General features: G+C 43.1%; 2 protein-coding genes across 4 annotated transcripts; both read left to right on the forward strand.

The window, feature by feature from the left end:
- The first annotated feature begins 107 nt into the window (after positions 1 to 107).
- On the forward strand, positions 108 to 18,250 carry aclyb (ATP citrate lyase b). 3 transcript variants are annotated; one of them, XM_076759465.1, is made up of 30 exons: positions 121 to 280; positions 2,829 to 3,010; positions 3,697 to 3,819; positions 5,408 to 5,470; positions 5,880 to 6,070; positions 6,951 to 7,030; positions 7,337 to 7,467; positions 7,711 to 7,829; positions 7,919 to 8,055; positions 8,345 to 8,406; positions 8,861 to 8,978; positions 9,232 to 9,386; positions 9,680 to 9,773; positions 10,019 to 10,075; positions 10,724 to 10,753; positions 12,694 to 12,835; positions 12,934 to 13,102; positions 13,212 to 13,316; positions 13,437 to 13,633; positions 13,757 to 13,838; positions 13,952 to 14,062; positions 14,156 to 14,283; positions 14,372 to 14,465; positions 14,864 to 15,018; positions 15,127 to 15,277; positions 15,386 to 15,529; positions 15,733 to 15,846; positions 16,074 to 16,156; positions 16,649 to 16,725; positions 16,809 to 18,250. In XM_076759465.1, the coding sequence occupies exons 2-30, from the start codon at positions 2,852 to 2,854 to the stop codon at positions 16,901 to 16,903; spliced, it is 3,366 nt and encodes a 1,121-aa protein (XP_076615580.1). In that variant the 5' UTR covers positions 121 to 280; positions 2,829 to 2,851; the 3' UTR covers positions 16,904 to 18,250. The 3 variants fall into 3 exon arrangements, with proteins under 3 accessions (XP_076615582.1, XP_076615580.1, XP_076615581.1); XM_076759466.1 differs by lacking the exon at positions 10,019 to 10,075; XM_076759467.1 differs by lacking the exons at positions 10,019 to 10,075; positions 10,724 to 10,753 and having other exon boundaries at positions 108 to 280.
- klhl11 (kelch-like family member 11) lies at positions 18,244 to 24,546 on the forward strand. The gene is made up of 2 exons (XM_076759468.1): positions 18,244 to 20,195; positions 21,253 to 24,546. Exons 1-2 carry the CDS (start codon positions 19,645 to 19,647, stop codon positions 22,835 to 22,837), a joined length of 2,136 nt encoding a protein of 711 aa, XP_076615583.1. The 5' UTR covers positions 18,244 to 19,644; the 3' UTR covers positions 22,838 to 24,546.
- The last annotated feature ends 166 nt before the right edge of the window (positions 24,547 to 24,712 follow it).

Consider the following 24,712-nt stretch of genomic DNA (forward strand, 5'->3'; position numbering starts at 1 on the left):
TAAAGCAAAGCTAAAAATATGATAATTTTATGGTGATTTACACATGATTCTTACTATAAGGATGTGGGTGTAACTGACATCACCACGTGACCCCGTTTAAACCAATCAGGTGCCGTCATGGACGTGTAATCGGTCGCCAGATTATGGTGCGACAGGACAGGAGTGAGGTGGCAACTGGCAGGGGCAGACTCTGCAACAAGGAGAAGTGACTCTTTAGCTGTGCCGTTTTGCCCAGCACCCAGTTCCTGTGCTTCAAGGAGGTGCTACTTTCATTGACAAGGTAACCGTTTTCGCCCAATTCTTTTCTTTTAAACACCAACGGTAGTTAGCTTCTCTTATTACCGGTCAGCTAGCGGCTGTCTGCACTTGTGTGAGGCTACAGCCGTTAGCCAGTCAGTCAAGGACTTCAGGTTAGCGAATGTGAGATGCTGTGAGGTTTCTCTGCAAAAAAGAAAAAAAAGAAAAAAACTGCAGTCACTGTCATCCTACTAGAGTCAGGAAAGACGTAGTTGTTCGTTAAATTGTTTTTCTTTGCTGTGAAATAGGGTTAATACGCAAAACTGAATTGATGTAACGTTAACGCTAGCTAACTGACCAACATTCGTCAATAAGAAAAGCAGAGCTCATGTTAGCTAACTTGTCATCATCCGCAAGCAGCTCTCCCTCATTTGGCAAGCTTGACATTTCAGTCATGCCTCACTCTGTTTATCTATTCGTTTTCTCTCCTCTCCAAAAGCTGTTCCTTATTTACACACTTGGAGCCAAACTAAAGTTATTGAACTTGCTTGGCTAGCTAGTTTTGGCTACAAGCCGTGGGAGTGGGTGTGGTAGCTCGTATAGAAGCTTCATTCACTTGTATTGACCTGACGCTCATGATGTTGCACGGTGGCTTGCACGGGAAAAGTGATGGTATAGCCCTGCCTGGTTCAACAAACAGCAGCTGTGTCTGAAGCAGTGTTCCCCCTCGCTGGCCCCTGTGATGCTGCTGCCTCCAAATCCCAGTTTCCTTCATCTCAGGAGCCTGTACATTGACACTAATTTCACGGCTCGATGGGTTCAAACAATGGACTGGACCCGTGGATTATGGCAGGCTAAATACTGGGACATCTGCCCCTGAGAGCATGACAGGATAGCCTGCTAAGCTAAATCCTAGCCAGACTACCCCCAGGTTAGATGTCACAGTCATCTTACAGACTGACTTTCTGTTGAAGTGCTGCAGCTGACTAGCTACTGCTTGCATTTCAGAGGCTGAAATAAAACCCCCCATTAAGTGTTATCAGTTACGCAGAGGCAGAAGAGTTATGTTATGTTATCAAGGCTCACTGCTTATCGCTGTTTGGTTTGTTGTGGGCTGTTCCACACACCTGCCTTTAAGAGTTGTATCTGTAAACTGTGGAACTGTAAACTGTAGGCAGCAGGCCAAAGAACACATGGCCTATAAATGCATTGGTGTATGTTTGTCAATCGAAGCAGCATTTGCACTGATGGATTGGCTGATCAGGTCTGACAACATACGCTGAAACAGGAATGTCAAGACCATCCGTGAAACCTGTTGTCTTTGTGTAGGCTCATCTCTTTCCTCGGACACAGGTATTGTTTTGAAATTTCTAAACGTGTTAAATGGCAATGCTTGATAGGTTTTTTTTTTCACAGAGTTTCTTGTCAGTCTTTGTGATCATATCTTGTTTTTGTCACTGATAAACCTTATCTTTTAACATGCAAGTGTGCCTCTGAATTTGGCCTGGGTGTGATTAAGTTGTCTTTTTTGCGTGGTGTGTCATGATCTTGTAAGTAATGTATCAAAAACTGCATCTAGGGCTGCTCAATTTTTCCAGAGTGAAAGGTGTTATCCAAAGATACTCAAAATACAGCATTTATACAACAGAAAAAAACACATTTGGGAAGCTGGAACCAGAAAGTTACTGGCATTCTTGTTTTGAAAAGTGACTGAAAGAATTAACCAATATTTACAGATGAAAAATTCAGTTGTACTACTGTAAAATCTGTGCTTTTTCCAGTGGCTAGCTGTGTTAGCCTAAACAGAGAAATTATGTTTTCAGATGAATGAAGGCTTTTGTGCACACCATTAAAAGAAATAAGCAAAGAGGAACTATAATCAGTTGGTTTACTGTGCCCAAAGGATACTATCTTATGCAGCTTATAAAACAAGCTCATTTTTCAGCAGTTCTGGTGCATAGAACCATCCATAGATCTTGGAGCATAACTGTCTCCAGGCCTGTTTTTGATTTTTTAAGCTGCTTTCATTGCCAGTCCAGTGTATTGAAAGAATATGTGGCCATGCAGCACAGCACAGATTGTAGCGAAAGATTTATCACTGTGAAAATCTGAAACACAAAAGAGTGTTGCTGGTGAGGAACCAGAAAGCTTTAGAAGGCCAATTGAATTCAATAAACACGTGATCCCTCAGATTAAGGCTAGTGAGTCTGATTTTGTAAAGCAATGCTGTGTGACTGTTAAACTGTTTCATTATAACACATTTAATCAATTTCTTGTTCCCAGTGTCCCACATAGCATGTGCACAAAGCCTGGATCAATTTTCAAGGATTTCAGATTTTCCAATAGGCACGCAACACCATGAAATACTGTAACCAGACCCTTTGAATCACATCGTACTGTGTGTACTCCTGTCCATCATGGCCCGATAGTAGCCCCCATCTTGGTTGAACATCAGAACTGACTTGACCCATAGTTTGTAGTCTCTCAAAATGTATCTGTGCTTTGTTTTTGTTTTGTTTGTTTTTATCCATCAGTATAAACATGATGATGCAGTGACTCTGAAATTAACTGCTGACTTCCCTCTCCCAAAGGTCCTGTGCTATCCAGCGCTGCCATGTCGGCGAAAGCCATCTCAGAGCAGACAGGAAAAGAGTTCTTGTATAAGTTCATCTGCACCTCAGCGGCTGTGCAGAACCGCTTCCGCTATGCCAGTGTCACCGCGGAGACCGACTGGGACCGCCTCGCACAGGACCATCCATGGCTTCTCACAGAGGTAAGGCTGCTGCGACAGGCTCGATACAACCTCAAGAGCCTTCTGCTAGCCTATCTTGGTTCTAGAGTCTTTCTGCTGCTAGCAAAGGAAATTGAAATCATGAGGCTAATTACATACTGCACGTCACTGAAACTCAGTGTACACGATTTGCGGGATATTATGTCATTACCATCACAGCAGCATGTGACTGTATATTTAAATGCCTTGAGTGACTTATGATTTTGTGTGTACTTCTGAAAATGTTTAAAGAAATTAGCACTTGTCTAGCAAAAGCTAAGCATTTTTTGTGTTGTTGGATAAGTATGTCCTTACAGCCTGGGACAGCAGACAGTGGGCATCAGTAATAAGCTGTTACTTGTGTACTGTATTATACACCAAAATTGCTAAACTAAACTAGGGTGAACAAAGGCATAAGGAGTGCTCTTACCATTAACATACAGCTGAAACAAGAATAGTTCCTCTCTTCTTTGAGCTATCTGTGTGTGTCCTTTCATTAAAATTTCTTAGAAAGTAATACGTACACATGTAAAGCTTGTTATGTTTTTTGTAATGGTGAAATTCTGTGATACCAATCACCAATATGACCAATATCACATTTTAGGCTGTTGTAAGTTTTGTTTGTCACGCCAGTATTGATGTAATCTGAAATCTGTGGCTTATCTGTCTTCCACTTGCCTCCACTGTAGCGGCTGGTGGTCAAGCCAGACCAACTAATCAAGCGACGTGGGAAGCTCGGCCTGGTGGGCATCAACCTGGACCTGCAGGGTGTCCAAGAGTGGCTCAAAGCCCACCTCATGAAAGAGACCAGTGTGAGTTGACTGTAATCTCTCTGTTTTAGTGAGTGTTTAGACCAAAAGCAGCCAGGCATTACTTTTGATGTGATCCAGGAAGTGCAGCTGGAGTAACAGTAATACTATGAGGAAGGATTTTACTTCTCTGGAAAGTTATTTTTTGTTGTGAACAATTGGCAGGTAAAACAATACAAATAAGATGTTGACGTTAGATAGTAATCTACCAGAAATATGTACTTGCAGTCAGGCAAAAGTTGATTGAACCTTTTAGATGAACGACCCTCTATTTTCATTTGCCCTCTGCTGTGCTTGTCCCTCCACTGTGTCAGTGGAGTGGAGTGATCCCATTTGAATGAATGGGCTCTATTTGTTTCATTGATGTTGGTCTGAATGCAATGTCTTGACATCCAGGCAAAAAGCAGCCAGTCTTTTAATGAAGGACTAACAATTCTGTGTTTGTATCCCTGACATAATTTAATTTGCTCAGAATCTGCTCAGACAAATATCCAATACTTTATCAGTGTACCAGCTCACCAATAACTTGATTTTCTTTGGTGTTGGTTTATTCTTGGATGGATCAGTAGTTAGAGTTATATATACCACATGGTTCCTGGCTCTCCAGGGATTTCTCTAATTAGGTTGTAAATCAAGATAACAATGCAGCCTCTGAGTCTGACCCAAGAAGTAAATTACACGACTCCCATATTGTGTTTTGTATGGCATCTGAAGAGAATGTAAGCTACAGTTCCTTTCTGTTGGTGCCAGCATATGGACCTGTCATGTCAATGCCAGAGGCCATGGGCTTATGTATAGATTTGCCAGGTCAGAGTTTATGTCATGCAGTTGAGGAGGATGGTCTATTCTGGTCCAGCATAAGTGCATATATATATATAGGCTGGTGACAGAGGAAAAAACAACAGTGTGTTAGTGAGGCGTTTGGACACCATGGGCTGCCAGAGCAGCTTTAATGCACCTTGGCATTGATTCTACAACTATCTGGAACTCTCCTGGAGGCATGGACATCATTCCTCGAAGTGCTGTTCAGCATGTCAGTCCAAAATCTCTGACTCTGACTGCGAAGGCCATAGAATATGATGAATGAACCCTCTTTCAGAATCACTTAGATCTTTTCCTCCTGCCATCATGATACAAATTCAAAATCAACAGGGCCTGCTCAGCATTTTTATACATGCTCCAGAGCATGATGGGATATTAACTGCTTAATTGTGCCATACAGTACCGTACATGGCACCTGTGTGGAAGCATACACGTTTGTTATGTTTCTCCACTCATTTAGGGTTTTCCTTTATTTTGTCACTGGTCTGTACATGCTGTGCTGCACTTCAAACAGGCTGATTTTATTGTATAAGAAAGGGAATTCATACACCAACCATGCCAGTGGTCATAAACAAAACAGGGTGTACAAATATAACTAGACATAGTAATTTGGGACAAGGACTCCACTCTCCTTTACAGAATCTAATTTTCCTATAAGAAAAGGTGTTGCAAATAATGCAAATAATAATTTTCCATAGTGCCATTTACTTCTATAACTACAAGTAAGTTAGACTAACGTTCTTGTGGTTTGTGACCATGTCTTGAATAGGTGGGGAAGGCAAAGGGTGTCCTGAAGAACTTCATCATAGAGCCTTTTGTTCCACACACACAGGTAATGTATGCCAGTTTCATGTGTTTTGGCAATGTTATCTTTGAAAGCCAGGTCAAGTTTGTTTGTGCAGCCTTTAATCATAGACAGACTCTCAAAGAGCCTCGTAGACCCATGCTAACCAAGGGAGCTACTTATTATCCCACTCAGCAGGACAGGGAACATCCAGAGCCAGGACACAAACGCTACGTTGTGTGATTTTGTATTTAGGTCAGAGTTGCATGTGATTAGTTGGCTGATTTCTTCAGTTTTGGGAAAGTCAGCTTGGTTAAAATAGGGAACTGCAGGTTACTCAAGACTGTTGCTGAAAGAGCTTGTCAGCCTTTTGTAAATAATGCTCTGCTGTTTGTAAACTGAATCTGTGAAAATGTGTTTGTGTGTCTTTGTATTGGCCCTTAACTGGCCAACCCAGGAGGAGGAGTTTTACGTGTGTATTTATGCTACGCGTGAAGGCGACCATGTGCTTTTCCACCATGAGGGAGGAGTAGAGGTGCGTGATGTGGACGCCAAGGCCCAGAGGCTGATGGTTGCAGTGGATGACAAGCTGAGTGAGGACCAAGTCACAGAGCAGCTCCTCATACACGTTCCTGATGATAAGAAACAGTACGGACACATCCTTAATATATTCATTTTTATCCTCCCTGAAAGGTCTACAGCAATTTAACAGTGAAAATCAGACTTAAGGATGTTTTTTTTACCTACATGTTTAAATACAAAATAATACCAGTAGATAAAGCAGTATATGACAGAGTGGTATACTGTATCTGAATCATCTTGTCCTTCAGACCCAAGTGGGAGGCCATCTTATATCCATTTGGTGGGGGGGATTGAAGGCCACCTTGTGATGTGACACTACAGCAATTTTGCAATTTCAGTTTGATAGATATTGCAATTTTGTGCTTATTGTATACTGCACAATATTCTGTACCCAGGGCTGCTACAGATCACTCTGCTGACTCAACTTCACCTGAGAAAGCCTTTGATAAGAGCTGCTTCCCCCTCAGCCAATTATTGCTACAAATGCAATGCAATGGTAACCAGCCATGTTTTTATATCATGACATACATTTGTTGTCAGTGAAAACCTGGTTGGTTTGCCCATGAATCAAAGAGGCTGTCTGTCTCAGTGCAGCTTGTGAGTCCTTTGCTGTTGTGTGACCTTGAGTAGTGTGTTTTAGATTATTTCCCACCTTTTCCAAATACTGTTCCCAGTGTTTGGAGAACATTCCGATCTCTCTTTCATGCAGCATAACTTTTTCTCGCAAGCTCGGTGTGCTTCACTGTGAATTCTATCATTGCTGCACTGTCTGTTATAATTGGCTGCATTTAGCATAATTGTTTGGCAAAATATGTTATATTTTTTTATGTATTATGGATAGAAAGCATTGGACTGCACTCATTAGTACTATAATAAGACTTGTTGTTCACTCTTCTGTGGTGATTTTAACCTTTATGTTGTTATGTTGTTTTCTTCCTTCTTGAAGAGTCCTGGCCAGTTTTATAGTGGGCCTCTTCAACTTATATGAGGACCTCTACTTCACCTACCTTGAGATCAACCCTGTGGGTAAGTTTTTCTTAACTTACCTCTCAACTGTGCATGTTTATTCATTTCTACTGTAAGACTCTCAGAAACAAGATCCAGTGTTATTCTTCATTTTGGGATGATGGAAACAGTTTTATTACTCCAACAGCTCCATTTGTGCATCAACAATTCAAGAGAATTAATTAAGTACTTGTAGATTCATTATTAATTTAATAAGTTACTAATTTGTTCACATTAATGGTCAGATCTACCACTGATGCATGCTCTTCTATGGCTTCTTTATTTGAGGAAAACATGACTTTTTTTAAATTTTATTTTCTCAACCAGTCGTCACCCAAGATGGGGTGTACGTCCTCGACATGGCAGCCAAGATTGATGCCACAGCAGATTACATCTGCAAGGCTAAATGGGGTGATGTGGAGTTTCCACCACCCTTTGGGAGAGAAGCATATCCAGAGGTAAGATCTGAAGGACGATAAAGCGTGTTTTTATGTATGTGTGTATTAAGATTGATTGGCTTATAATACTGCTGCGTGTTTAACTAAATTGATCTTTTTCGAGGGACCTTGAATTTGCTTAGACTGGCATTAATCAGAAACTGAAGTGCACAAATAGCTTGAGTCTCAGTTTATGCCTCCATCCTTGGCCTTGTGCTCTTATGGACCAGAATTGATTTCCACAAAATGATTTGTTGATTGTAGGAGGCATACATTGCTGATCTGGATGCAAAGAGCGGTGCCAGTCTGAAGCTGACACTGCTGAACCCTCGTGGCAGGATCTGGACCATGGTGGCTGGAGGAGGGGCTTCTGTAGTCTACAGGTAGTCCATGTATTTGTTTAGAATGGTTTATTTCAAGCCTCTAGCTACTAGAACCAGGACTCTTGACTTCAATCTTTCCTCCTCTTCAGTGACACCATATGTGACCTGGGCGGGGTGGATGAATTGGCCAACTATGGGGAGTACTCTGGTGCACCCAGTGAACAGCAGACCTACGACTACGCTAAAACCATCCTGTCTCTCATGACACGGGAGAAACATCCTCAAGGTAGGTACATTCATCAGGGCGTGTTTCTTCCAACAGGGTCAAAAAAAAGTAGGCCAAAGGTGAAAGTGGGTGGAGGGAGTGACCAGGCTCACTTAAGCATGGAAATCTCTGTTGGATCATTCTTCTGCAATGTGAGCTGTTTGCTCTCCTTTAGTGCGTCGCAAGAGCTCTGTTCACTGTGTGTATGTTGCCAGCAACAGACTTCATGGCTGTCACTAAACTCTTACTGGGGTGTCAAGTATCAGTCCTGAGCATGTTCCTGTCATATCACCCCTTCTGTCTCCTACAGGGAAAGTGTTGATTATTGGAGGAAGTATTGCCAACTTCACCAATGTAGCAGCCACATTCAAGGTGAAACACATGAATGCATAAAACACTACATGAAAAGTAAACTATGGCAACATGATTGTTGATTCTGGAACAGTTTGCTTTGCCTTCAAGCTGTTGCTGAATGTCAAATTTTAGGGTCCAGTTTAAAGAGGACACACACTCAGCTGCCAAGCGTAGCTTTGATTCTATTAAAATACACTATCTGTGTTTCTGTGGCAAGTTCAGCACCACAACTCATGAATAATACGTAACAGCACATGATACATTAGTGCCAAATGTGAATAGCACGAGTGAAGCAGATTAAGATTTGCATCTTACTTTCTGATGTGAACATGTTAACTGGTGTTAAGTAAACAATACTGCACATTTCATGTGTCTCTGAGCCAGTTTTACTGGCTGACACACATATGCAGATATGTTAGAAGGATCCAAGGTCTGCGATCCACATAGCTGACCTGCCTGTCTCTCTCGTCAGGGCATTGTCAGGGCCATCAAAGACTACCAAGGTCCTCTGAAGGAGCACGAGGTCACCATCTTTGTTCGACGTGGCGGGCCCAACTACCAGGAGGGGCTGAGGGTGATGGGTGAAGTAGGTGAGTGAGATGCAGCTGAGAATCAGAGGGAACAGTACAAAGGAATTAGTATGACTGGTATGGAATTTGTTATTTTGGTTTCAAGCAATTTTAAGATTATTTTGTTGGACTGCACATGATTACAAAGAGATGTGATAATGTTTTTGAATGCATGCACAGGTGTTATGAGAGCATGAATGCCAGCTCAAGTTATTATTTTTTTAATATAACCTTCTAAAAATTGAGTTGTTTAACTGTATTTCTCTTTCTGCAGGGAAGACCACAGGCATCCCTATCCATGTCTTTGGCACTGAGACCCATATGACAGCCATTGTTGGAATGGCTCTGGGCCACCGGCCAATCCCTCACCAGCCCCCGATGGACGCACATACCGCCAACTTCCTCCTCAATGCGAGCAACAGTGCAATGGTATTTTCATTCAGTAACACGCTGAGGGAAAATCATTCATTATCTTTTGTACTCTCTATTGGTGTATTTTGGCAACAGTCTCACTAAAGACAAAATGCATACAACTCTGTATTGTTACTGCAGTACCCCATAAGGCACATAAGACATTTAAGATGATGTTCTTGTCTAAAATACATACCCGTCAACTTGAAATATTACTGTAAGAGGGATAGTTTCTTTCTCATGCCCTCATTTCTCCTTCTGTGAAGCTTTGAATAACATAAATGTTAATTTATGTCTATTTTCTGCACCAGACTCCAGCTACAACAAGGACGGCTTCATTCTCTGAACCGAGGACGTCCAATGATGTCACCCCGGCCAAAAAGTCTAAAGCGGGTCTTCCAGCAGGTAACTAACACAGCGGCACTCACCTTTCCACTGCTTCTTATCGGCGAGACTCCATTTGTACTCATTCACTGCTGCTTTTTCTTTGCTCCTTGCGTCCTGTATTTCTCCGCTCCCCACCCCCGCAAATGCCATCAATGCTGTTCTGCATTTTAATTTTGTATCTATTTGTCCCTCCTCCTCCTCTTCTTGTTTTGCTGCACAAACTGTCCACTCACCTTCATCTTTTTCATGCTTGTTTCTCTAAGACTGTCTTCATTCTATACTGTGGCCTCTGAAGAATGTGGTCACAGGCGATCACAAAGGTAAGTGATAGGTGTGCCATGTCCACACTGCGCTCGGCTGCCCACACACTCTACACTGGTTGACCCCTTTTTTTTCCTTCCTCTCACCTTCCTCATCTTGGTAGGAAGCGTGTCTGTGTGTGGCCTACATGTTTGCATCAGCTCAGCTCAGTGGGTGTATTATATTCTTCAGTAATAAGGTTTTTTTGTATTTTTTTAGTCATCCTTGGAATAATTAAAAAATGGAAAATTGTAGACAATCCACAAATTAAAGCATATCATCAGTTTTCCGATGCGAAGATTCACAAGTACAAAAATCTGTAGCAGAGATTTATCCTCTTTAGACTGAGTTATGTGCAGTGGTGACTGTTGTGTTAGAAGTCAGATATTCAGCACAGGCTATGTTGACATTAGATTGTGATTGTAGCTAGACTATACCTTTTAGATTGCTTTTCACAGCAGCACAGAAAAGGCATGCTCTGTAGCAGCTGAGCTTTGCATGGTCTTTCCTCTGGCGTGCTATTTATGCAGCGCTTTCAGAGATGACACACAGCTGACCGAATGCACTGAAGTCTGTTCAGCGAATGAGATGAAGATGCACTCATTATTTTCTCCTTTTTTTGTGCTCATTTTGTCGTATTTTGTGTTCCCGTCCCGTGGGGATCACAGAAGTGCAAGCCTCATCAGGTTGCAGCGGAGGTATGGAAGGGTGTGAAAAAACCTGTCTTCCTGCCCTCTCCGCCCTCTGTCCACTTCCCCCTGCCTTCCCACCTTGCCTTCCCAGTCTGTCCCTCTTTTTCACATTCCTATGATGGCTTACTGTCCTTTAGGGGTGCTGTTTTGCATCTTGAACATACATTTGTTAAACAAGCATTCCCATCCAAATTGACTTTGGTGAATCATGTGGAATTAGTCTGGAACATCATACTATTATTGGAATTTAATTGTAGGAGTACCTCAAGACAACACCATGACCCACCACAGCTTGAAGAAATCCATCATTTCAAGTCAGTCATCCCAAAATCAGGGTATCTACAGGTCCTCAACAGTTTTAAGATGCATTGAAATCAGTTTTCTCAAAAAAAAAAAAAAAAAAAAAACAGCCTTCGTAGCTTTATGGATCCTGTAAAAACCCTGTAAAACATAACTCGTCACTCTACAGCCATCTGTGTTAAAGAAGCAGTGATAGTGCTGGGCAGTTGATGGCTCTGTGCACAGCTTCGTTTGGATAACAACACAAGGCAGTGAGCCTGGACAGAGAGGACAGACATGGGATGACTGGAACAAATGTGTGGCAAAGTGGTGATTAACTTAACTGCAAATCCTTGAAATCATGTTGTCGACTAACAGGACACTCTGCTTCAAAACAGAACACTTGACCCTCTTCAGATCTGTTGCAGAATAATGTCTTACTTACTTTACTCTTTTACTTTTTGTCTCAGCTCAGTCTGGCCTTTTTCTTGCACTACTGCTGCCTTGCTGTGGTATCTGAACTTTGCCTTGAAATGTGTTAATTAGATCACTAATAGACTGCTGTGTTAGCAACACTTGTTTGGTATTTCCACTTGGTAATTGACAAGTGGGATGATGTCAGTTACCACAGCAGCTTTGACAAACATTCAGTAGAAAAAAGCTTCTTGCAAAACAATTTTCATCTAGAAACAATGGATATAAAAACACTATTGGAAATGCATTTAAAAGAGTAACATTTCTTGTATTTCATTGATGTTTGGTCAGACTTCTTGACCACAACCACAAACTTTTACCTCAAACACAGGTGCTATCTTAATTTTATCCTGGAGGTGGGTAAAATAACGGACTCTCAGAGGAACTTACAGATGTCAGTTCTACTAGGCTGAATGAAATGGCAGTATGTATGGCATCTGAATGACACTGAATGTGTGGGAAAAAAAACTGCAGAGTTAGTTAGTACGTTAAGGGGGGTTAACGCTTTATATTAAGGTACACATGTACATATTCACCATTCCCCATAATTTCTTATGAACATTCATATTAGTAACACATTGGCTCTTTATTAGTCTTTAAACACTTTGATTTTCCATGCCTTTTTCTGCATGACCATATTTAACAACTACTAGGCCATTAAGTTTTCCTCAATAACCTCCTAATTGCTGCTTATTGATAGTAAGTAAGGATGTTGTTCTACATAAATTACAACCTTAATAATGTAACCCTGACCCTCACCCTCTACAACCAGAATAAGGCATTAATAGGTGTTTTAGAATGACTAATAAAGAGTCAGTGTGTGACTAATATGCATACTAATAAGCAACTAGATGAATATGTGTGTCTTTATATAAAGTGTGACCAAGAGGGGACATGTGTGAAAACTGACAACATATGTTTAAAGCCAGCAAGCTGCATCAACAGAGAGAAACATGACCTGCCTGTTGTGTTAACAGTGGTGATTTTGTAACAACAAACTCTTTATGAACATGAAGAGTTATTTTGTCTACCTCCTGTATCTCTGTCCTCAGAGTGAGGTCTCTGTGTACTCTGCTTGTTATCATCCACATCCCTGCTGTTTTCCCGGGCCTGATCCCTGCCCCCTCTTTCACCCTGTGAATATTTTCATTTCAGCTGCCTCTCTCTGCCTCTCTGCCTTCTCGTTCCTTCAGCCAAAGCCACCACACTCTTCAGAAAACAAACAAAGGCCATAGTCTGGGGCATGCAGACACGCGCGGTGCAAGGCATGCTGGACTTTGACTACGTGTGCTCCCGGGACGAACCCTCTGTGGCAGCTATGGTCTACCCCTTCACGTAGGTTCACCAAGGTTAAATTACAAACTTGATACTCCACTGATTAACGAGTGCTTCTGTATTCATATCCTTCTGCCTTACTTTTCTGTGTTGCCCAGTGGAGATCACAAGCAGAAGTTCTATTGGGGCCACAAGGAAATCCTGCTGCCGGTCTATAAAAACATGGCCGACGCCATGAAGAAGCACCCCGAGGTGGACGTCCTGATCAGCTTTGCTTCACTGCGCTCAGCCTTTGACAGCACAATCGAGGTTATGCAGTACCCACAGGTACAAAAGACATGCTGTACTATTCTGCTTCCATACAAGCCTGTACGTCAAATGCATAAACATGCAGTTCAGCCAGACATGAAGGTCTCTTATCCACCTGCGCTTTCAGATCCACACTATTGCCATCATAGCTGAGGGCATCCCTGAGGCTCAGACGAGGAAGATGATCAAGATGGCTGATGAGAAAGGCGTCACTATCATCGGCCCCGCTACGGTATGCAGACAGAGATATGTGTCTAGATATGCTTAATCCTCAATGTGTGTGAGCAGAAAATTAGCTCAATCAGCTTGCACATGTAAGTTCATTTGATACCCTTTATTTTCTGTCACCTAGGTTGGAGGCATCAAGCCCGGCTGTTTTAAGATCGGAAACACAGGTGGCATGCTGGACAACATCCTGGCTTCCAAACTTTATCGTCCTGGCAGCGTGGCGTACGTGTCGCGCTCCGGGGGCATGTCCAACGAGTTGAATAACATCATCTCCCGCACCACAGACGGCGTCTATGAAGGTGTGGCCATCGGAGGAGACAGGTACATTTGCAAATGATTTGCTGAGGCGTGGGGGACAGTTGTCCTGTTGTTTTTTGGATTTTTAGAAAATTTGTCCCAGCTCCACAGAAAAAAATGTCTTGGGTTTTGGTTCTGTCTGTCCAGATACCCAGGCTCCACCTTCATGGACCACGTCCTTCGTTACCAGGACACTCCAGGGATCAAGATGATAGTGGTGCTGGGAGAGGTGGAGTAGCCCTGCAAATGTTTCTATTTTCAGATTTACATTGACTTGAATTTGAGTATTTTTTTTTCTAGGTTCATGTGTAGTTAAACATTTCTTTCACTCGATTAACCCAGATTGGAGGCACAGAGGAGTACAAGATCTGCCAAGGCATCAGAGAAGGCAGGATAACCAAACCTGTGGTGTGCTGGTGTATCGGAACCTGCGCCACCATGTTCGCTTCAGAGGTTTGTTGCCTGTGTTGAGATTTTCTTGGATTTTGTTGTTACCTAGGAATGCTGAGTTCTTGAACTCAGCCTGTGTAATCCTGTCACCTTCAGGTTCAGTTTGGCCACGCGGGGGCTTGTGCCAACCAGGCTTCAGAAACCGCAGTGGCCAAGAACCAGGCCCTGAGAGACGCCGGAGCTTACGTACCAAAGAGCTTTGATGAGCTTGGAAACGTCATCAAGTGAGAAATTCATCAAAGTCATAACAGAGTTTGTCCCTGAGTTGTTATTATGGTTTTCCACTGACATGGTGTATATATGGTGAAACAGGACTGTTTATGATGAACTGGTGACCAATGGTACCATCGTTCCGGCCCAGGAGGTGCCTCCCCCAACAGTACCTATGGATTACTCTTGGGCCAGGGTAAGAAGCTTGATCATTGATCCTTGATAAACCCAAGAACTGCTTTTTATTTCCTCCACAGCATGTGAATCTTGTAGAGTAACAGTTTAGAGCGAGAAGGGACAGGCACATGATTTGTTGTTTATTGAATAATTGTGACCTTGGTATTTAGTGAGTGGGAACACTCAACATTTGGAAAAACAACTTGTCAGTGTTCTCTGGTGGCCAAAATATGTAATGGCACCACTGTTTCTATTACATCCAACATATCAGTGGCATTTCTATACGATCATTTCTTGTTATGTATCAGCTGACATGTATACCGATCTCTGTTTCACACTGTGCAAAAGTTTTCACTCTGTGTTTATTACCTGTGTGTCGAATCTTATTTGTTTCACTCTCCACTGGACTTCCTCCAGGAGCTGGGCCTGATCCGTAAGCCGGCCTCTTTCATGACGAGCATCTGTGACGAGCGAGGTCAGGAGCTCATCTACGCTGGCATGCCCATCACTGAGGTCTTTAAAGAGGAGATGGGTTTAGGAGGAGTGCTGGGCTTGCTTTGGTTCCAGCGCAGGTTGGTATGACGACTTGACCACAGCTAATCAGTTACTGAGAGAAGAAGTGTCAGATTTACTGTTTTTATGAATAGATTTTCCGTGGAATAAGCTGTGTGTCTGTGTAGGTTGCCACGCTATGCCTGCCAGTTCATTGAGATGTGCCTGATGGTGACTGCTGATCACGGGCCTGCCGTCTCTGGTGCGCACAACACCATCGTCTGTGCTCGCGCCGGCAAGGACCTTATCTCAAGCCTCACCTCTGGCCTGCTCACCATCGTCAGTACTGCTCACACACAAACACGCGCACTGACCTCCTCTCGTCTTTGATCACCCACTTGGGCACGTTGCTTCTGTACTGAAAAGTCACTTATTCATAAATTACAGGGGGATCGTTTCGGCGGTGCCCTGGATGCAGCTGCAAAGCAGTTCAGCAAGGCGTTCGACAGTGGCATGCTGCCCATGGAGTTTGTTAACAAGATGAAGAAAGACGGCAAGCTGATAATGGGCATCGGCCACAGGGTCAAATCAGTAGGCAGCTTTTTCTCATTACCTCAAGTTAGATTATAGTGGAAAGTTAAGATTATACGTCTGAATAATTCTTCTTTATTAGATTTAAAATAAACAAACACATGACATTTTCACTGAAGAGCTTCTTCTGATTTATCTCACATGAATTCCTTGAAACAGGACACAAAGCTGTAATGTAAAACACAGTCTGTCTGTGTTTTCAGATCAACAACCCGGACATGCGCGTGCAGATTCTGAAGGACTTTGTTAAGCAGCATTTCCCCTCCACCCAGTTACTTGACTATGCCCTAGATGTAGAGAAGATCACCACCTCCAAGGTACAGCTGAATGAGCAAGAGTGAAGCAAAACACGGGAAGAATAAATAAAATCAAAATGGTCAATCGGCTGAATCAGTTTACTCTCAAACACACACAACATTTCAGAGTGACAGCTTTGGACAGTGTGCAGAACAGTTCCTCCTCTCTATGGTAAATTGGGGAGAGGTTGGCCGGCTCTCTGATATTCCTCTGACATTTAGATAAATTGACTCCTCTTTCCTCTCAGAAACCCAACCTGATCCTCAACGTAGACGGTTTTATTGGCGTTGCCTTTGTGGACCTGCTCAGGACGTGTGGTGGCTTCACACGGTAAGAACATCAAACTGCTCTGCCATGGAGAGACTGGTGAGGTGCAAATGTCAGTCCAGTAAGGTTTTTTTTTTTTTGGCCTTTTTAAAGGGATGCATTTCATCACCAATACACATTCCTTTTGATGAAGGAATTTCTGACATTATATGCTTAAAAATTGTAGGTGCAGTATCTTATCCCTAATCCCCAATTTACTGTTTACGTGCACTATATAGATTTAAAATAAATGGTTTATAATGTAGTTGTAAGCAAACACAACTATAACTTCTCCTCTGAGGACATATTTTCTGTCATTACAAATGTATTTTACAATATTGTCATTTGTTATCTGTTAATACAGTAACCTCCTCTAGTGGGTGCCCACAGGAGGTGTTAAGAACATGTATTATTCATAGATTGAATGCTAAAAGTCCGTTGTCTGTGTTGTTGCTTTCTGTGTTGATGGCACAATGTCCAGTATTGTCCCTCACATGAATGTTGAACTGCTTCCAGAGATGAGGCTGACGAGTTTGTGGAGATCGGTGCACTTAATGGGATCTTTGTCCTCGGCCGCAGTATGGGCTTTATTGGTGAGTCCCATTCAGACAGAGCCATGACACTAACTGTCCAAGTATGAAAACAAGACGTCTGACTCGAGTGTGTCTTACATCAGGGCATTACCTGGACCAGAAGAGGCTGAAACAGGGTTTGTACCGCCACCCCTGGGATGACATCTCCTATGTGCTCCCCGAGCATATGTCCATGTAACCCCTACATCACAGAATGGGAAGCGCTTACAGGTGTGACTGCGCTAATGGGACAGGCGGCATTGCACATCTCCCTTAACGTATATATGTACTGTCCAGTTACAACAACAGCTGCCTTGGGAAAACTGGGTGGATGATTCTGGAAAGTGGAAGTACTGTCTGACTGAGGGATCTGGGTAGAAGCTTTCAATCTAGTTTTTATGGCAAAAAAGGGCAAGTATATTTTCAGATTTTGTTTTCTGCCAAGTATTTAGTCTGAGATGTAACTTATTCAGTTGTGAATGAAGAGTCAAACCGATGCACGCTGCAGCAGTTACACGAGCACAAAATCAGTTAGTACTTCCAAAACACACAAACAAAAGCAACAAAACCTGTTTTGCATAAGCGGTACGAGGGCAGGATTCACAAAGCACATGTCGATCCTGATTCCTGCATCAGAGTCTGATTAGTTCATCTGCAGTAACAGCTGCTCATCAGAAATGTGTTCAAGCTCAGCAATAGAGAAACGTGTCTTTTTTTTTTTTTTTTTTCTTGCAACAACTAACAAAAAAATAATTTAATTTAGTCATCGTTTGCCTGTTTTAGGCATGTACGCTCTCTGTCTTTGAGTCCTGCACCTTAGTTTAAATACTAGCAAGTCTAGATCTAATATCCGTTTTAAATTCCTTGTCCAAGTTTCACAAGATCTTTGTCATCACAAGAGAAACCAAAGTTATTTTTAGGAGTCTTTGTTAAAAGTTGACAAAAAGAGGAAAAAAAAGCAGGGTCCTGCGGTTGATGTTACAGATCTGATCCAGATCATGTGTTTTTGAAAAAGGAATCATCGTTATGGGATAAAGGAACAAAACTCATGATTTACGTGTCACTCCACCATTGCCTTTCCTAGAGCGACCCTATTTACAGCCCAGGTTGTAAACTGGTGGTTGAAATTCGTCGGCTACTGTAAAGTTAGACGCAGTTTTGAGGTGTTCACGCAAAGTACGAATCGACCTACTCCTGTCGTTACTTTGAATAACCGTTAATGGGAGAATGTTGAAGTATGAAAAGGAGACAAACAAAATGCTTCATGAATGAGCCCTGTGAGTCTTTGAAAGCTTCGTCTGGCGAGGGACCATGAAAGCACTTTTCTTTACTTGGGAGATTATTGCTCATAATATGGGACGTCTGCATTCACCGAATTCTCCAACTTTCAACTCAAAACGCTTCGTAACTGCCCACACTACGGCCTGCTGTGTTTGAGCTTTGTTTTTATTTTTATTTAACTGTGGAAAAAAAAATGCTTTGTTTTTTTTGTAATATGCTGTCATATAATAGTATAATAATAAAGAACTTCTTGTTTTACTTTTCATTTTGGCTAAAGTGTATAATATTAATATTTGTTGTAGGTTAAGAAGTGAGTTGGAGGTTATTTGAAATCTGACACCACATAAAAACAAGGTCAATAACTTTTGCACATACACTACACACAAAAAGTTAGGGATATTTGGCTTTTGGGTGGAATTTACGGAAAATGTAAAAAGTTCACGCTACAGTGCCATTATATCATGAACGTAGGGCATTTAAGTAGAGGCATGCAATGGTGATTTCCTCATCTCAAACAATTTATTGAAAGGAAAAAAAAAGCCAGTAACAGTGGTGGGTATACCACCACAAAAAATGTCATTGTCTCAATAACTTGTCATGTGCCCTTGAGCATCAATTACAGCTTGACAACGATGTCTCATGCTGCTCACAAGTTGACGTATTGTCTGCTGAGGCATGGCATCCCACTCTTCTTGAAGGGCGGCCCTCAGGTCATTGAGGTTCTGGGGGTACAGTCAGAGTTACGGGCCTCTACACAGCGACTCAGCTCATCCCATAGGTTTACTATGGGATTCAGGTCTGGGGAAAGTGCAGGCCGCTCCATTTGAGGTACCCCAGCCTCCAGCAGCGGTTCCCTAATGATGCGACCTTGATGAGCTGGAACCTTGTCATCCATGAGGATGAAATTAGGCCTGTGTTGTTCATGCAGGGGCACAATGACTGGATTAATGATGTTATTCAGGTAGTATGGGCTTGTCACTGTACCATTCACAAAGTGTAGGGCAGTTCTGTATTGACTAGACATGGGTGTCGTCTTGGTCTCGTGATATCAAAATGTAAACAGCATGATGAAGAGGACTGTTTAAATACCAATTCTACTGGATATATATCCCTAACTTTTTGTGAGTAGTAGTACAAAATCCAAAATATTATTATTTTTTCTTCACAATTCATGCAACATTACAGTCTGCACAGTATAAGGGCAAAACTGGGTCTGCTTGCTGTAACATGCCAAACAATAAACGTGATTAAAAACTAATAACAGCCACAAAATATGACTGAGTTCATGGACTGAATGTCTGATTTATGTTTTATGATGTTACACTTTTTCAGCAGATGCCTAATCAAGGATGCAGCAGCCCAAGTGCAGTTATATCATTCGTGACGCGCATGCGCGGCAGCGGTGTCTCCCTCAAACAAAGTTAAATTTATCTAAAATAGACGTATTCATGCGTCATACCGACATATAAAAAAAAAACGATTTTATCTCGGACTCTTCTGTATTTGTGTCAGGTACATGTGTCCTGTGCGATCATGAATATTAGCTTGAATTTGAGAGCCTCCCATTGACAGTCCTGCAAAAAACAGAGCATTTGGAATATCCTTAAAGACGGAAGTGAGCGCTCCTGTTTTCCGATCGGGACCGTGAACGCTGCATGCATGTTAGTTTTTGAATGTTTATTTGCGTGTGTCATATATGCGTATGAGTTCATCCCAAAGATAGTTCAACGCATTCAGCTGCCCCCGAGTCTATCCCGCTGCGGCATGGCAGCGGCAGCGGAAAGGCCGGAGGAGTGTAGCCAGAGCAGCGGCGCACCGGGGGCGCGAACAGGTGACGGGGAACCGGAGGAGGCCGAGGAGTTCTCCTGCTCGGCCTACTGCTCGGAACTCTCCCGGCGGCAGAACGAGCAGCGGAAGGCGGGGCGGTTCTGCGACGTGACGCTGGTCTTCAGCTCCGGCGGAGTGCCTGAGGAGAGGGTCCAAACCTTATCCGCCCACCGCTCGGTGTTATCCGCGGCGTCGCAGTACTTCGCGCTGCTGCTCGGCGGACAGTTTTCAGAGTCCGCGTCCGGCCGAGTGGAGCTTAAAGAATGGAGCTCCGCGACGGGACCAGACCCGGAAACAGTGCTGAGAGTCGTACAGTTCATGTACACGGGAGAGATCAGGGTGACCACTGCCAATGTGCACGAAGTGCTGGAACTTGCTGACAGGTAATTTTGCTTTAAAACCATACATTTAATCAGTATCAGATGTTTACACACGGGAGTGTTGAGCAGGTTTGTGTGGGAAGTGAGCCACACCTTGTCTGGTGTCTTGTCTTCATTCTACCAGCAGGTGTGACTTGTTTGGAGTTCATACACCTGTGGAACTCGGCACTCCATGGTTAGCCAGTGTCCGTGTTTTCAGTATGAGGACATCAGTCAGCAAAGTGCACTTAGCGGCAATATGAGCCAGATTATCAGACAAAGGCCTGTATGTTGGGATAAATGATGGCCCAGGTCTTGCCCGATACTCTGTATGATCTAATTAACGTTGAAATAACAGGAAATGTCTGTCACAATTTCCCTGTTGGAGGATCTGGAGCCACTGAATTTTTGATCGCTTTTGATAATGAAAATAGTTGCCAGTGTCAAATATGAACCATTATATAGCCACACTACTACCAGAGAGATCCTGCTGGGAATAGAAGTGGCTCATATTTGAAAGTTACGCATTACGTGTCTTGTCACACCCCCATGGCACACCTGCACAGGTGTTAGAACTTTTGATGGACCAGACCTGTTTTTCAGGACTTATTCTCCTGTGTTGTTGCGCATTTACTATTGTTAATAGATGTTATTCATGTCATAACTGCACCCCACGTGAGCCTGGGCAAAGGTCAGATCAGCCAGAATAATTGAAAACTAAATTTCAGCCCCTGGCAAGTACGAAAGTTAATAATGGCTGAATTCCATATAGCAGCATCAGTTCCTTTTGTTGGTCCTTTTTTTTTGTACCTACTGGCTCGTCATCACACTGTTTGGCTTACTGGGACTCTTGAAGTGAACATCATTAGTAACACTTGTGCCTTTTCTACTGTGACAAGTCAAAATGCCTCATGTGAAAAAGGCGTATTATGAACGACCCATTGCAACATTGAGAGACTTTGTGCGTAGTGTACTTGCAATGATATTGATAGTCTTTAATGTTGTAATGCGTGACACATTCCTGCTGCAGTCCAAACTCTTGATACATGAATGGTCTGGTAATTACGAGATGTTTCTTCAGGTTCCTGTTGGCGCAGCTGAAGAGTTTCTGCGGAGAGTTTCTCATGAAGAAGTTGAGCTTGTCCAACTGTGTCGCCGTGCACAGCCTCGCCCACATGTACACCCTGGACCAGCTGGCCAAGGGAGCCTCTGAGACCATCAGGAGAAACTTCCACAAAGTTATCCGCAACGAGGAATTCTTCACGCTGCCATTTCACCTGGTGCGGGACTGGCTGTCGGACTCAGAAATCACAGTGGATTCTGAACAGGAGTTGTTCGAGACCATCGTGAAATGGGTGCACCAAAACTCAGAGGAGCGAGAGGCGCGTTTTGAGGAGCTGTTTAGGCTTTTAAGGCTGCCTCAGATTGCTCCTACCTACCTGACACGGGTGGTGAGAAAGGAGCCCTTAGTGGCAAACAGTGCAGCTTGTTTGCAGCAGGTGTCTGACGCCCTTGAGGTCCATGCCATTCGCCTTGAGAGCCTCAAATCAGCTGATTTGGAGTGCGGCACCTCCCACACAGCATCATTCCAGCCACGTTTTGGCCAGAACATGGATGTGATCATGGTAGTGGGTGGTGTTTCAGAAGGTGGAGACTATTTGAGTGAGTGCGTGGGCTACTTTGTCGCTGAGGACCGTTGGGTCAACCTGCCTCACATCCACAACCACCTTGACGGACACGCCATCGCAGTCACTGACAGCCATGTCTACGTGGCAGGCTCCATGGAGCCAGGCTTCGCCAAGACGGTGGAGCGCTACAACCCCAACCTCAACACCTGGGAGCAGGTCAGCAGCCTCAGCACTCGCAAGCACTCCTTTGGCCTCACATGTGTCAAAGACATCCTCTACAGCATCGGCGGTCATGGCAACTTCAGTCCAGGCTTTAAGGATGTCACTGTCTACGAGCCTGAGCAGGACGAGTGGCAAAATCTGGATCCAGCACCAAAGATCCTACGAGATGTCAAAACAGTGAGCGTGGAGGACCGCTACGTGTACGTGATGGCCAGGACCCCTGTGGACATGGACAGTGACGATGGACTGAGCACTTTGACCACTTGCTATGATACAGAGAGTCACAAGTGGCAGGAAGTGGACTCCTTACCGCTCATCGATAATTATTGTAGATTTCAAATGGCTGTTGCATCCACCAACTTCTACCACACAGCTTCCTGCTGCGCCAAGAGCTACAAGGTAACGGTGGAGGCCGCTAAGCAGAAAATAAGCAGAAACATCCCTGAAGACATCCTCGACAGTCTTCCTCCAGAGGTCCTCAGCATGGAAGGCGCTGCTGTTTGCTACATGGGCGAAGACATATTCATCATTGGCGGGTGGAGGAACAGCAACAACATGGACAAGCAGTACCGCAGGGAGGCCTACCGTTACTGTGTCGAGAGGAAGCGCTGGATGCTGCTGCCACCCTTGCCTCAGCCACGCTGCCGAGCCGCAGCCTGCCACGTTCGCATCCCGTACCAGTATCTGTATGGCTGCCAGCACTACCCCATGCCCCAGAACCTGGCTCGCCAGCGAGACCGCATGCAACAGATGCAGCAGCTCCATCGCCGCACCCTCACCCTGCGCAGACAGCTGCAGTCTCAGATCGAATGTTGAGATCGGAAGCTGTGACGTCCTGCACTTAATTTGCTGGTAAATGCCTTGTTGTTACCAGTTCTGTCTTATTTTTTGCCTTTGCATTTTGAGGTGAATTGTCTGCATGGGTTTACATTGGGCTGCATTGCTGGAAAGAAAGACTGAAGGTTACAATGTTGGAATCACTGATGTTGAAAAAGAGGAATTAGCCAGACAGCCCACTAGATTATCAGTCTTAAATAATCATTTTGGCCTTATATTATTAGCTTATGCCTTACTTTTATTCTGCTAGCAAATGATACTGTGATTGCTGAGGCGTTTCCTGAAAAAAAAAAGATGCTGATTTCATTGCTAAACAGCTTAGCTTTTTATATGTGGTCTGTGTTAAAAACCTAAATGATGTCAACACATGTTGTGGTGCAAGTTCGAGTAAAACTGCGGCCGTTCTCAGTGACAGTTTTCTGTGAAATTTGGTGTCCATGTAAACCGAGCAAAGGAAATGTCTACATTTATTGTGATGTAAGTCAGACGAGCAAACAACCAGCTGAGAAAAGAAGCATGATCTTTAACTTTACTCTTCTCACTACTTGCATCTAATTTCTCTTCTACCTCCAGTTTCCACCTTGGTTTTACTTTGTTTGCACTGTAGAGATTGAAATATCCAACTGTTGATTGTATGTTGTGTATGCCCCAACTTGAACCAGACAATCATTTATCAGACTTTTTGTAGCAAGAATTAAGTGTTGAGTAAAGCACATATTGGGGAACAGGGTGTTAAGTGATTATATGTTTGCCCCACATTAAAACTTATGCCTCCTTAATGTAGTGTTGCACTAAAACAGCTTTTCACAGATTGCACAATACTTTCATGGCCATTCCAATAGATGTGTAGAAATGGATGTGATGCATTTCTTAAATAGTTCAGTGGTCAAAATCCTAATAATGAGAATTCATTGTTGGCAAAAGAAGCTCTATTTCTATTTAAATGTGGTTTGTTGGCGTTAGTGGGCTCGTTTCCTGGACTCCTGTTTTAATGTAATGTGTGAAACACATTAAACCAGGAGGCTGATCTGCTTTTGTGCTTGGGTCTCTACATGTTTCCAGTTGTGCCATAAAATCCCAACTGCCCCTCATTGATGCAGCTGAATTCGTTGTATTTTCTGCACTAAAGGCCTTTGAATTGTACAGTGTTGCTTTTTTCTTTTTATTGCAATCCTCTGACTAAAAACAAAGTGTTGTGGGACCAGCTGCTGAGCTCACTGTATTTCTCCATTACTGTTGAAATTGCTAATGCCTGTGGTATCCCGAGCCAAGCTGTTTATAAATATTATCTAATTAGGCTTTGTGAGCCTAACATGTTTCCAGTCACATACTGTGAACAGAATTGATTGCTGAATGAAAATCATTTGATCAGTTCTTTGTGGACATTTTGGATTTTACAAGTATTTCCTCATGCCACATGCACACAACCACAGGATGCAACAGAGCACACAGACAGATTTTAGTGACTGGCTGTAGTTTATTAATATCACATTTGAGGCTGGGTTTCAACCTCAGGTTCTTGTCCCGGTTTGATCATTGGAAGAGTTGATTTTAGCTTATGTATTTGTTAGTGCCATATGTGCATATTTCATGCAGCCACATGTGCTGTTACATATTGTGCCATGCTGTGTAGGCGCAACAGCTGCAAGTGTACAGACATTTGCAATAAATGAGAAATAATTAAATCAGTTTGTTGTCATCTCTGAAGATATCTTTCTGTCTGCCTTTTCCTTAAAACACGAGTTATTGTGATTTCAGTGGTCTATATGTACAGATAAGTTTCATGAGTAACAATAATAGCAAATGGATTTTTTAATGAGCAATGTATCACAATGCAGGGAATCATAATATGGA

The sequence above is a fragment of the Chaetodon auriga genome, chromosome 20 (genome assembly GCF_051107435.1).
Source record: "Chaetodon auriga isolate fChaAug3 chromosome 20, fChaAug3.hap1, whole genome shotgun sequence".
In the NCBI taxonomy this organism is placed as follows: Eukaryota; Metazoa; Chordata; class Actinopteri; order Chaetodontiformes; family Chaetodontidae; genus Chaetodon; species Chaetodon auriga.

Excerpts from the sequence above, each read along its gene's own strand:
- aclyb (XM_076759465.1), top strand. The coding sequence starts at position 2,852 with ATGTCGGCGAAAGCCATCTCAGAGCAGACAGGAAAAGAGTTCTTGTAT. Across the intron at positions 12,836-12,933 it reads GCTATGGTCTACCCCTTCAC|TGGAGATCACAAGCAGAAGT; the intron begins GTAGGTTCACCA and ends TGTGTTGCCCAG. Across the intron at positions 15,847-16,073 it reads AGAAGATCACCACCTCCAAG|AAACCCAACCTGATCCTCAA; the intron begins GTACAGCTGAAT and ends CTTTCCTCTCAG.
- klhl11 (XM_076759468.1), top strand. The coding sequence starts at position 19,645 with ATGTTAGTTTTTGAATGTTTATTTGCGTGTGTCATATATGCGTATGAG. Across the intron at positions 20,196-21,252 it reads GTGCTGGAACTTGCTGACAG|GTTCCTGTTGGCGCAGCTGA; the intron begins GTAATTTTGCTT and ends ATGTTTCTTCAG.